Source organism: Pezoporus wallicus, unplaced genomic scaffold (assembly GCF_028554395.1).
Source record: "Pezoporus wallicus isolate ANWC-B61680 ecotype Strahan unplaced genomic scaffold, APGP_CSIRO_Pwel_v1 contig_818, whole genome shotgun sequence".
NCBI classification, from domain to species: domain Eukaryota; kingdom Metazoa; phylum Chordata; class Aves; order Psittaciformes; family Psittacidae; genus Pezoporus; species Pezoporus wallicus.
The window spans coordinates 6,607,124-6,621,284 of NW_026636248.1; the positions used below are offsets into that span (position 1 = coordinate 6,607,124).

Consider the following 14,161-nt stretch of genomic DNA (forward strand, 5'->3'; position numbering starts at 1 on the left):
AAAGCTTTCACTAGAAGTTGTTATTCTGTTCCTCTCTACTGTGCATTTTGTTATTTTTCTCATTGAAATGTAGCCCTATCAAATGTAATCACCATTTACTGATTCTGTTTGTGGCAGGCTTGCATTCTTTTTCTTCTTTTGCAAATATTTTGCTTTTCATAAATATTCTTTATTTTTTTCATATTTAAGGTCCTTTACTTGAAAATGATTCTGTTTCCTGTCCCAGATTTCACTTCATGCCACGATTTGTGAGATTTCTTCCAGGTAATGTTTGCATTATGTAGCTTTATGGTAATTAGATCTAAAACTAAAGAAAACAAAAAAAAAGGAAAACCAAACCACAAATGCCCCCAAGAGCACATCCCCCCTCCCCACTCCTCAGAAAAAAAAGCAGACTTACTGTAAACAGTTCAGTCAGTATAGAGATACGGTGCTTTCACCTGAGGTCTGTAGTGCCTGCTGGCAGTGTGGATAGTTTACTCAGAACTAGGATCAGGCAAGCAGGCCAAGTCCCAGCTTTTGTCTCTGTCATGGTGAGTTTAGGCAGTGCTGAGTCATTCTTGTCTTGCCTTGTGATGGAGTTGTGGCATTCAAGGAGTACTGTTACCTAATGTCCCATGTGAAACCGATTTTCATGTCCCCTCTGCTCTTCAGGGTACCATGAGATTCTATAAAAATTCTTGATGTGCAATTTTGAGGGTCAGCATGATTGGCATTCCTGAGCACATGTTGTTCTGTTTGTTTCTTTCTTGATGCAAACTGAAACTTTGAAGCAAATGGTGAAAGACATAAAAACACCATTCAGTGCAATTCCAACACTAGCCTGCCAGCCAAGGACAAACTTTAGCGTGGAGCATTATGTTTATTTTGAGTGAACAGCTAACGCAGGCGTTTAACATGTCCCTGAGATACTAGGGCAGTCATTCAGTTGATACAAATGTCATGGCTCCATTGAAAATGTGTCCTGCTGAGATCTTGCCAGTGATTGCACCATAAGTGTTGTGTGGGCCAGAGGATGCATTTCATCTACTGGACTGAGGGAGCAGATGAGACATGGAACAGTCTTTGTCAAGAGGGCTGTGGCCTGGAGGTGCTCTCTGCTCTGGGCTTTGAAACTTAGTTGAGATATTAATTATTGCTGCAGCTAAATGAGGTTTGGCTCATTACTGTGGAGAGTACTGATGGCTAGATGACTATATTTCTAATTGTTGTTGCATCCTGGATACACAACACTGTTCAATCAGAAGCAGAGCTCTGGGGCTTGCTAGCAAATATTGATTTGCTTTTGCTGAAGCAATTTACGAAATAAGCCATCAAGCCACATGTGGCTGATTAACTTGACCTCATCACAAAATGAGAGCAAGTTTGACCTGCCTGGTTTGTGTAGCTTGAGGGTGTTTTCCTGTTAGTTTGGGGGTTTTATACTAGGATTTATTTTAGTTTAGTTTAGAAGTCAGCTTTTTTTGTGCTTTTGGATTGTTGTAGAGAGAGATGAGTCTCTATAGCATATATTTCTGTGTGCTTTCACTTTTAAGTTCCCAGCCTTCTAACTCTTTATAAAAATGTCTTTTTTTTTTTTTTTTTTTTAATATTACTGCATATATAGTTGCCTTTCAGCGTATTTATGGCAGGTTTCTTTTTTAATCAAGTTTGCATTTTGTATTGATTATTTTTGAGATATCCTTAGATATTTTTAATTTCCAGGGAGTGGGAATCTATTTCCTTCAGGTATGTTTGCAGACACTATCTGTGTCTAATCAAAGGAGACAATGGTACAACAGGTTTCCACACATCCATCAATTGTCTATTTAAAGATAAAAATGAATTGCTGTTTTCCTATCCCCTTTGCTTTTCTTTCTTATTTTTCTAATGCAGTCTGAAAATAAGAGGTTTGGGATGTCAGGTTTTCTAGGTAGATTACTTAGGACAGGCCTTGGGGTAGCTCTGAGCTTTAAGCTAATCATACGCGGTTTACTGAGTGTCAGAGATGTGTACCATGCAGAATAGTTGATGTATTGTATTCATAGTTGTCGATTTTTATGGTGATTGAGAGTAGAAAATTAGGAAAAAAATAATAAATCTGTGGTCCCAAACACTGCATGTTCTGACCCAGGAAAGGTCAGGTCTCTAACTGCTATTGAGCACACTATTTGCAATGACTTGTACCCTTCCTGTACATGGCCTTCAGTAAGGATACACTTTTTTTTTTTCTGTATGTGTGATTGGTGGACATGGGCTACCTCTTGTGTAATAGTATGATCTGGCTGTTGACAAAGACAATAGTCTTGTAAACTGAATCCCTCTTTAATCTGAAGGAAAACTTTGTATATTTAAAAATTTACCCCTGTAGCTATTTAGAAGTATTTTTTGTTTCCAGTGAGGTTTGGAGTATATTTTCCCCATTTAAGATTGCCTCTTGGAGTTTGAATGAGGTTAATTGTTCTGAGAGGCCAAGTTATATCATTCCCTTTCATCTTTTCTGTACCATAGCAATGTAATCCCAACTGAAATAAGAGAAGTGCTTGTTCCCTTGTGTGTCTTGTAGAGGAAATCACCTTACACAGCACAGCCGTTACGCAGCAGTTCTGTGAGGCTTTTCCTATGTGCCTGTGGTCACATTCCCTGTGCTGTGGCATCATCTTCAATATTGCTATAAGTCTTTACTACTGTCTTTTTCCTCCATTACTCTTTTCTGTGTATGTAGTGATAGAGAGAATATACTTGGGGGCAGGTATCAGATTGCTCCTGCTTCCTGGGATAGGGAAATCAACATTTGTGCTTGGTGAGGATGAAACTTCAAGATGCTTCCATACCTACAGATTAATACTCTGTTGGTGAAGGTGGGGGTCAGAGAGATGTGTGTCAGAATTAAAGCACTGTAGTAATGTGTCTATCTTTTTACTCATATGAGCAGACATACTGAATTTGAATAGTCAGTGGGTAGCAGTCTGTCAGGACTGTCACTCATCTTCCCTGTTTGCATTTTCATATCTGTAATTGGCTACCTGGAGCCAGTCAGATGTTTATTATACTGTCTTCCTTTGTTATAAGCACCGTTTGCTGTTCATGTTTCCTGGGGTTTACAGAAATATTTAGTAGTTTTCACATGCCCTTAGTTCATTTAGTGACAGAAGATGGCATGTGGCTCTTTAGTCTTCATTACTGCAGGTACAGAATGTAAGCACTGCAGATGAGCTTAAAATGGAAGGATAACTTGTTTCATCAATCTAGAAGTATCCTGTAAAATTTTGAGTGTTCTTTAAAAAAGCTGCAGAAATGCCTAAAGGCTTTTTGAGCTATTGTAAAAAGAATGATAAAAGTGTGAAAAGGAAGATGTAACTGGACAATATAACTGATTGTTCTGCCTACTCATTTTAAAGTTTTTTCAGGCAAGTTAGAAACTTCAGCTTTACAGTATGATGAAACTGTTATTCTTGCTTCCATTACCGTTACTGCTTCCAGTTTTAGCTAAGTGTTTATGTATGTGCAGTATTCATCAATAAAACATTTGTCTTCATATTTGTCAAGTTGCTTAAGCATTTTGCATTTCATTTTGCTCATCCAAATATTTCATGTGTTCTGCATATTTTCTGTTTTGCTCGTGCTTTAGGAGAGTAAATACCTGAAATGTGGTGTATTTATTTATGTTTTTAAGATGGAGGGAAAGAAGTGCTATCAATGCATCAGATTCTTCTCTACTTGTTACGATGCAGTAAAGCTCTGGTGCCTGAAGAGGAGATTGCCAACATGCTTCAGTGGGAAGAGCTGGAATGGCAGAAATACGCAGAAGAATGCAAAGGGATGATTGTTACCAGCCCTGGCATGGTAGAGCAAATAATTCTGTTCTGCGAACAACCCAATGACGCATACATGTCTTGTTTCAGAAAGATTGCTGCAAGCTGAATTAGAAAGGGAAAAGATGACCGGTGACAGTTGCACATTGCTATAGGAACACTCCATTGACTTTTTCTGACCCTGAGAAGAATTGCACCCTCTGCTGCTCTGCTTAAGGGCAGATTTCCAGATGAGCACTGTTTCAATGTGCATGTTAAAAGGAATGGCTAAATTTTATGTGTTTGAAACTGCAGTTTTCTCCTCTCCTGTCTTATTTCCTCAGACTGTGTGATCTCATTTTCTTTTTCCTGACACAGGACCGGAGAATTAGTAACTATTTGCTATTCTCTTTCATCTTCCTCTTTTGACCCCATAGATCTAGATAGAGTACTCTATCCAGACTCTGCCCTGAATATGGAAAAGGTCTTTTCTGCCTATGTGTCTTTTTTCCACATTTTCTATGTTGTTCTCACTTACACTGAGGAATTCTGTGTACATTAATGAATACATCCATTAATTTACAGTGCCAAGCTTGAAACCCCCATGGCCTTATTATTTGTGAAAAAAATTAGTATTTTAAAACATAATTTCTCTGAACACAGCTCCTTTCAACTGCAGTGTTATGTGAATTTAGCCCATTTTTCTAACTTTTACACTTAAGAAATGTGGGTCACAAGAATAGATGATGTCCACCAAAAGCTGCAGGATTCTCTCTGCGTGGTTTCATCAGTATTGCAGTGGTATCTCAGCACAAGAGGCATGTTTTGGACTTATATTATAGGCTGCCATGCAGCTTTCTTTGTTGTAACACCTTTCTTCCTCTGACTTAATTTTCCTTCTTTGCTTATAGCTTAACTTCTTAGTTCCAGCAGAAAAAGTGTGACTTGGTATCAAGCGTATGGGGAGATTTTGTTTGCTAACTAATAAACCTGTCCCCAGACTGCAGCCGTGATGAGCCCTAATTATATTTTTCAAGTTCATATTTTTAAGTATGGCACCATTATATTTAGTAAGCTACTTTAATACTTTATAAGCTAATCATAACTTGGGCGGGTTAATTTATTTTTCCCTTTATTTAATTCTGCACAGTTTTGCACTGGCTAAAACTTCCTAAACCAAAAGGAAAATAAGATCATCTGTGGGAACATGAAATACAGAGTATACATGAACTCTTGCTATGAAAAATTCTACCTGATCTGGTTAAAACTGAGGGCTAACCCAGAATCTCATAATAGAAATTGTTAGACAGCCTTAAATGTTCACCATTGCCTGTGTTTTTTGTGATACAAGATAGATGCTAGTGCACAAGTTGTCAGCATCTGAATGGTGTATGCTAACGTAACTTCAGTGGTCTTGATGAAGATTTGCTGATTTCATCTAGCTGAAAACTTGTTTTTTTTTGTTTAGCATGAAATATTCCATCCCTGGCAGTGTTCAAGGTCAGGTTGGACATGGTGGACATGGTCTAGCGTGTGGTGTCTCTGTCCGTGGCAGGGGAGTTGGAGCTAGATGATCTTAAAGTCCTTTCCAGCCTTAACTGTTCTATGAAGGAACATATACATGCTTGTTCCTTGAATCACTGAACTGTGAATGTCTGTATTCACAAGGCTGTGCAGTTTGTGAGTGGTATTGTGAATTTTGAGATTTTCTGTGATTTTTGCTGACAAACTTTGCATTCTACAAGACAATGTTTTTAGAGATGTGTGTGGACATCAAAATAGGTAAGTATAAAAGAAATCTGCAGCACTTTGAAGTGTTGTCATGTTATAATGCCATCATTAGAACATTTTTTCTCAAGAAGATTGCAATGACTTTCTCAGTTTATGGATTTTTTGTTCATTGCAGCATATTCTACTGAGTATGAAAGCATTTTCTGTTCATTTTACAGTGTTAGAAGATAAAACAGTTCTGTTATAGAGACAATGTGAAACAGTGTGAGAAAATGACAGCTCCTCAATTCAATTTCATGCACTTGACACAACAAAGTAAACCAACTAAATTTTATTTTGCTGCCTTCCTCCACAACATCACTTCAGAAATAATAATTCCTCTTGTGAGCAGATCTAGGTTTTATATATGTATTTTATTTAAAAAAAAAAAACACAAAACAACCAAACCAACAAGGTGCATATTTGCATGATGGAGAAGGGAAAAAAAACTTTGATAGGCATATAAATCCTATGTGCTTAAACAGCTAACAATAGTTCAGAATTATTTAAGTTACTCATGGTGCTTCTTTAGTTCCATGAAACTTGTGTTGGAATAGATTTAAAGGTTCACTAATTTTAATCCTCTTTAATACTTTATTCTTCCTAAAATATTGCTGCTTCTCTCTCTGGTTCAAATACATGTGTATTTTATCATCTTTTGTACTACATCTGCATGCAATGTCATCCTGTCTTCTAATATCAGCAAAGCCTTGATTGATGAGGTTTATAGTAGGAAAGAAAGGTAGTGGGCCTCTGTTCTGTAAGAATTTCTTTGGTTTTGATGAAATTTTTAAAAGCAAGGTTGTAATTACTAGAAGTCCTCTCACAGCACATTTGAAAGAATGCAGGGATAAATTTCCTTGCATCTTGTTTTCTGGTGCATGATTTATACTGTATGTTTCTGTATGGTGCTATTTGTTCAATTAAACTTCAGAAACAGCACCAGAGAGGAAGCTAGTGTTTGCCCTGCTAAAGGAAAAAAGCATAGTCTAGCTACAACCCTTGTCTTAATCATCAGTGAAGGAACAATTGTGATTAAATTTTAAAGGAGTTCCTTTGTCCTGGTTGTTATCGGCCATCTGTGGATGACAAAACTCCAAGGCAGTGTCATAAATAGTCTGGTTTTGAGTAATCCTGAAGCCACACATTTCACACAGACCCTGCTATAGGCATATTGAAAACTCTTCTCCCTTTCATGCTCTTGAGGATCAGTTTACTTCTATTTAAGTATCAAAAATATGAAACATTTGAATAGAAGAATGTTGTCTGTATTTTAAAAAAATATATAATTGGTGTATTGAATATAATTATTGTTTCACATTCTGCTAATTATATTTTGCCACTTCATAGAGTAGTTATGTAGGAAAGCTTCTTTTTTGAGGGGGACAGGGATGAGAGAAGCTCCTCATTGTTAATGTTAAAAGAGGGGAGAACCAATGAATAGCTTTCGTGTAGATAAAAATTTCTGAAATTGGCTTTGTTCAAACGCCACAAAACCAGATGAACTTAAATTTCAGGACTTTAAGCTGTGGTTTAGAGAACATCATTCTGCCTGCTACAAATCCTCCCCATGTGTTTCATTAGATTTTTCTGTCCCAACCCTTTTATTGGAAGTGCTGTGGGAAAAACATTTTCTTTTTTAAATATGTTTTTTAGGCCAGGCAGCATGAGGTAACTTTTTTTTTTCCCTGTTGTGTTTTGGCTGGGAAGGTATAACCTTATGTTCAGTCATCATGTCCAGAGGGAAGCTAATAAGCATTTTTCCCTTGGAAAATGTTTCTCTATCTGAATGTCAAAGTTTTAAGTAAGTTTTTGTTTTTCTAGAATATATTGGAAATGTGGCCACCTGATGAGGCTTACTTTTATTTGTAGAGTTGGCTTTGCTTATCCGTGCAGAACATAATTCCTGTGAACAGTTCTACCAAGATGGTTTGAAAGGTGAAGGATTTATTCCTGACACAGTTCTTACTGTTTTGTGAAGAGAATGGTGGGAGCTGTTTCTGTAACTCTGAAACACATCTTCAAGAAATTCACAGTGTTAAATTAGAAGTTTTGAGGTGCGGGTAACTAGAAGTAATGGCCTTTTTCTGAAGCCTTAGGCAAGCAGAAAATAGTGGCCTCATCTAGCTGATTGCAAAGTGGGGAGTAAGCAGGCACATAACAAAGCAGCTTGCCAGGTAATGGAGATAATGTTTACTTGGAGACAAGCTGTGCAGCTTCAGCTGAGTTTTTAAATATGTTACAAGACCCCTATTAGGAGCAGTTACTCGTTTTCTGTATTTTTAGAGGTATTTTTAGCAAAAGTTGCTACTTTCTACACTGTCCTTTTTAACTAAAAAAAAAACCAAACTTGTGTTTGGAAGTGTAAAAAGGACAGAAGTCTCCTCATCATACAAGACTGTATTCCTGTCTGTACACATCGGCTAAGAACCCTTTCTAAGAGTAGCATGACAGATTTTTTTAAATTCTGTTTAGTTGGTGTGATTGAATGGATCTAATAATGGCTTCACTTGCTTGGGAAATCAGGAACAGAACTAAAATCAGAGAAGGTAACCTGATCTTAGTGAACTACTCAGGCATGTGGGAGCTTGAATGCCAGAATGCTAATCCTGATTTTATTTCCTGTGTAATGTTTGACTGAAGAAATCTGCTTTAAGTTCTTAGAAATAATCTAACTGTAAATTTCCTGACTTGTAAAATAAAAATGCTTCCTTTTTTCGCTGAAAGTGCTAAGTTGATTAACTTCATTTCAGACATTGTCATTGCCAAACATTTATTATAATATTAATGATTAGTTTTATGTGTATTTTAGTAAACTTGAAATATTGTTGCTTTATGGTTCTTGGATAGTGTCAGCTACAGGCAGTTTATTTTCCATGGAGCAATTGTCAATTAAGTGTATTTTTTTTTTCTCCTAGAAACCCAGCTCAGTTCGTATTGATCAACTGGACCGCGAACAGTTCAATTCTGATGTAATTACTTTCCCTATTATTGTCCACTTCGGAATACGACCTGCTCAACTCAGTTATGCTGGAGATCCTCAGTAAGATGCTTTTCCTTACATCTTTTGTTCACAAGCTCATTACTGCTGTCATTTGTGGCTTAAATAGGGTTTGTTTATGTGCCTAATTGAGTCCAATGTACAGCTTAGTGCTTCTGACATTGGACGCAAGCTTTTGTAAATTAGAGAATATAAGGTGTAGCTTCTTCTGGCATCATTTAGGATCTGCTGAAGTAAATTCATGCGTGTGCAGTATGCAATTTCTCAACCTGAAAACGGCTTTTCTAGCTCAGATAAAAGATTTCTCAAGCTCCATGTTATTTCTCTGAAAGGCCAGTTGCCAGTTCTTCAGATAGAATAGTGTAACAAGAAGTCAGAGGGGAAGAAATACTTACCCAGGCTTCCAAAATATATGGACTTCTGTGCTAGAGAATGTATTTAGATCATTTTAACAACCCTGAATGGAACTTCCTTTTCAAAATTTCACAAATTACTGTTTGAATCTTTTTATGCTAATGACAGGGTAATCACTTTCCCAGCACCATTGTGAATTGTGTAAAAAAGGACTCACTTGTTTCAGAGCTGCTACTTGATCATTTAATTTAATGCTTTTCAGGTCTTATAGCTAATAAGGAAGAAACCAGCCATTTTCTGTTTGCTTTCTTAATGAAATTTGTTTCTTGCACCCTGCCATATCCTACTTAGTTGTCTCTTCCTATGCCTTGGAAAATTGAGTCTATGTAACTGTTTCCTAGCTTGGAAGCTGTTGCATCCATGCTGCTTTTCTCTGTACCTTTTATATCCTTATAGAGATTGGGAGGAATGTAGTGAAGGAGTGGAAGCAGAATTGGAACTTCAGGCAAAGCAAGCAATACTGTTTCACTGTGGGTTTGTGTAGTGGCATAAAAGTGATTGCTGGATTTTATTCACAATTCTTTTCTTAATTTCTGACATTTCATAGGACTTTTTCAGTGATTTGGAGATCTGAATAATGGGCAGTATAAAACTTCTAATGCATGTATAGTTGCAGTTGGCTTTCTTTCCTCATACGTTCTAGTGTCTTTCAAGGACATTGGATTTCACCTGTAGTTTTGAGGCCCTAACAGTTAGAATGTGCATGTATGACAGATGTATTCTTCTACAACTGCCTGCTGAGAATTTTAGATTTAATATTGTGGGAAATGAGAAGAGTGAGTGCTTATCCAAGCAACATATTTTCTTTTGGCTTTGAGCATGACTTTCAATCTTCCTCATCTTTTAGTTTTCTTACCCACAAAAGTAAAATAATTAAAGAACATAAGAACCACCTCTATTTTGATGCTAAATCACTTAATACCGGTAAACTTCTAGTGCCTTGCATTGAAAACAGTATAAAGACACAAAAATTGTTCTTCCCACACTGTATATTAACTTTCTTTAAAATTTCATATTTTTTTTCCTAGAGCTGCTTACATAATTTAGGTGTGCTTCTTTTCATCAAAGTAGTTTTTGTGAAAGGCCTCTTCATAAATCTCAGGCTGAACTCTGGTATATGTGTGAAATAGGTAATGCCAAGAAAAGATTTTCCTCCAGTGTGTATTTTTTTTATGCAGTTCAAATACAAAGTTTTTGTTATTGTAATCTGACTATTAATTCTCAAATTTAACTGCAATAACAAAGTCTTTTCCACCCACGTTAGCATTAGTAGTAAAACATAGATTGTATATAATAATTTCAGGTTTTGGGGTTTGGGTTGAAACCTCCTCATGGCATTTATATCTTCTGTGTAGCCAATTCATTCATTAGCTCATTTTTCTTCTTTGGATGGGAATTTGTCAGAAATAGATGTGCTGTTCTGCAGATTGCAGAAATGTGGAGAGCAGAACATAAGAAAAATCTATGGCGTGACCATTTCAGACGTGTCTGTAGACTAAAAAAAAATCAACATCTCTGGAGGCAGAGTATACATTCAATAATGCTGCAGAGAAATAGCTGTGGAAAAAAATGCCAATAAGAAAAGATCCATTTGTGTGCCTGAGAATGTGGGATGCTGGGAAGATTATGAAATCATAGAAGAGCTGCTGCTTCGTTTTCTGCTTTGCCTTTGTAACTTCCTACTAAAACCACTTCTCTAAGGTGAGGCTGAGGAGGGTCATCTGTACAATGTAAATATTAAAGGATATAAGTTACTTGGGTAAACTTTTTCCTTCTGTCCTCTGTTTCCCTGCTTCTTCTTAGAAGTCTGGGCTTATGGGTTTTCTTGAAAAAACTCTACAGAGATGATAGTTATTCTGAAGATAGCATTGTTTCCGAAATACACAAGGTACTTAGGAATGTCATAATCCTCTTGGTCACTCCTCCCATAGTAACTTTTGAACCTGTTGGTCAGTTGCAGCTGAATGTAAAGGTGGGGTGTTGTGTATAATTATAATAGAGTAAGTTCTTACAAGTTTTGTGAAAATCTGTGCCAGATCACAGAGGAACTACCACCGAGAAAAAAGTTCTGTTACTGAAGTTCACGTGTAATTAGGTACCCCCAAAATTAGAAAAGGCTAGACAGTTGGAGAAAAACAGAAACCTTAAGTATGTGCTAACCACAGAGGAAACTTGACTTGCGGTTTCCATTCAGCACAAACCCATAGGGAATTAAGCTTTTATTTCACAGTTCACAGAATTGCTTCATGTTGCACATGATTTATAGAGCTCTTCCTCATGTGCTTCACTGAAATGTTTCAGACAGTGTACAGACAGACGCTTCCTGGGAAAGTTCACTACTGCTTTTCAGTGAATGGTAAGTAAACCTTGTTGAGAAAAGAGAGAAGAGAGAGTTTTCACCTAGAACGTGGGCAAATCTTATCAACATGTAGAGGTGGCCCTTTGGAGAGGATAGGTGGGTGTCTAGGAGACCTGGGTTCTGCTCTGAGTTTCGCTGTTCACCTCACTGCACACTATTGCCTCCTGTCTGCTCCTGTGTCTGCCCCACTGGAACAGCTGCAGAGACACTGTCAATGTTCTTGGAAAATACTTTGAGATCTTTTTCTGGAGCAAAAAGATACTTGTAGGCAATGCGTGTGTATATGGGTGCATTATTATTAACAGCTGCTGTGTTCATAAGGACAAAAGGTGAGAGACTGTTGTATCGACCAAAATATTTGTTTTCTGGTTTTGTCCTTCAGATACCAAAAGCTGTGGAAGAGTTATGTGAAGCTGCGTCACCTGTTGGCTAATAGTCCCAAAGTCAAACAGGCTGATAAACAGAAATTATCACAGAGAGAGGTATGGTGGGCCTTCCTATACTGATAATGAATACAGTAATTCTGGATGGAACAAAGCCGTATGACTGCCCTGTTTGTGGAAACAATAGAAATCCTTCACGAAAGATTTCCTTTTCGGGCTGTTAACCCTGATTTTATTTTTATCTTTTCTTGTTAGTGAATGGATTTATTTTTTTCCCCTTTTTTAGCTGTCAAATTACTGAAAGCTTTTTACCCTATTATAGAAATGATCGTTATAGAACTGTAATTTCTTTATAGCTATTGCCATGAATGGTTTCAAGAATTAGCTCAGAGAAGGACTTCTTATTTCTGAGTGCACTTTTAACTGGCTCATAATTTTAAACATTTCTCTGCTGAGATAAAAACTGCCATGCTTGTGCATGGTTTTAAACTGTAAATTATTAGGCAGTCTTAGTGACATTCCTTAAGATCTTTGAAGCAAAATCATCTGGTTGTTGTGTTCAACAATCTTTAATGAAAAATGAGGTTTTCATTGAATTTTTGTCTTTGGTATCTCTCTCCCCCCTGCCCCCTTCCCTTCCCTAAAGGGATGAGCAAAAAACATTTCCTAAGTGCAGATGCTCAACCAATTGGGAATTAAAATCAGAAAAATAAAGTACTCTAAATGTAGAATAAAGCAGCCTTCTCTCAGGTATCTATTTGGACTGAAGCTTTGAATTTGTCTGGTGCTTGTCTACTGGGCATTAATTGGACAACTTACATAAAGAATGAGTAGAGGAGAAATTAACTTTTTTGGTACCGGATGGAATTAAATTAAATGATGGTGTATTTTCATCTGTTGATTGGAAACCCTGATGATTCATAAAATCATAGAATATTCTGAGTTAGAAAGGACCTGTGAGGATCATTGAGTCTTACCCTGTTTGCTAATTGTGTGGCTTTGGTTGCAGCGAAAGTTTGATACATTTGACATTGCACCTGTTTTTTATTACTACTGTAAAGCATAGTATATGCTGTTGCATGAGCAAGCATCTTGGTTAATATTTTATTTATGCTGATATTAAATAAGCCATTGGCTTGCTTACTTGTAAACAAGGGAAAAAGCACAGTGTTGACTTCTTTGCCTCGGTCTTCACTGACAAAGGCTGTGACTGTGTCCCCCAAGTCTTGGAAGGCAGACACATGGACTGTGAGAATGAAGACCTTGGGACCACTGTAGGAGAGGAACTGGTTTGAGACCATCTTAAAAATCTGAACGTACACAAATCCATGGGACCTGATGAAATCCATCCGAGGGTCCTGAAGGAGCTGGCAAATGAAGTTGCTAAGCCACTGTTCATCATATTTGAAAAATCATGGCAGTCAGGTGAAGTTCCCAATGACTGGAGAAAGGGAAATATAACCCCCGTTTTCAAGAAGGGGAAAATGGATGACCCGGGGAATTACAGACCAGTCAGTCTCACCTCTGTGCCTGGCAAAATCTTGGAGCAGATTGTCCTGGAAGGCATGCTAAGGCACATGAAAAACAACAAGGTGGTTGGTGACAGCCAGCATGGCTTCACTAAGAGGAAATCCTGCCTGACCAATTTGGTGGCCTTCTATGATGGGGCTACAGAACTGATGGACAGGGGTAGAGCAGTTGATGTCATCTACCTGGACTTCTGCAAAGCGTTCGACACTGTCCCACACGACATCCTTGTCTCTAAATTGGAGAGACATCAATTTGGTAGGTGGACCACTCGGTAGATAAAGAACTGGCTGGATGGCTGCATGCAAAGAGTTGTAATCAATGGCTCAATGTCCAGCTGGAGACCAGTAACGAGTGGTGTCCCTCAGGGATCGGTGTTGGGACCGGTCTTGTTGAACATCTTTGTCACTGACATGGACAGTGGGATTGAGTGCGCCCTCAGCAAGTTTGCCGATGACACCAAGCTGTGTGGTTCGGTTGATATGCTGGAGGGAAGGAATGCCATCCAGAGGGACCTCGACACGCTTGTGAGGTGGGCTGATGCCAGCCTTAGGAAGTTTAACCATGCCAAGTGCAAGGTCCTACACCTGGGTCGGAGCAATCCCAGGCACAGCTACAGATTGGGCAGAGAAGAGATTGAGAGCAGCCCTACAAAGAAGAACTGGGGGGTGTTGGTTGATGAGAAAATGACCATGAGCAGGCAGTGTGCGCTCGCAGCCCAGAAAGCCAACCATATCCTGGGCTGCATCAAAAGGAGCGTGACCAGCAGGTCGAAGGAGGTGATCCTTCCCCTTTACTCTGCTCTCGTGAGACCTCACTTGGAGTATTGTGTGCAGTTCTGGTGTCCTCAACATAGAAAGGACATGGAACTGTTGGAACAAGTCCAGAGGAGGGCCACATAGGTGATCAGGGGACTGGGGCACCTTCTGTATGA

The 14,161-nt window shown here is 38.2% G+C and overlaps 1 protein-coding gene across 2 annotated transcripts in view; it reads left to right on the forward strand.

Annotated features, from left to right (window-relative positions):
- Positions 1–14,161, forward strand: part of DROSHA (drosha ribonuclease III) — a 68,887-nt gene that overhangs the window by 20,288 nt on the left and 34,438 nt on the right. For both annotated transcript variants that reach the window (XR_008970918.1, XM_057399420.1), the window contains exons 12-15: positions 190–264; positions 3,656–3,825; positions 8,462–8,586; positions 11,700–11,799. Coding sequence is in view for 1 of the 2 variants with exons in the window: in XM_057399420.1 (XP_057255403.1) it covers positions 190–264; positions 3,656–3,825; positions 8,462–8,586; positions 11,700–11,799 (470 nt within the window). In the remaining variant the exon portion in view is untranslated. The remainder of the gene's footprint in view (positions 1–189; positions 265–3,655; positions 3,826–8,461; positions 8,587–11,699; positions 11,800–14,161) is intronic.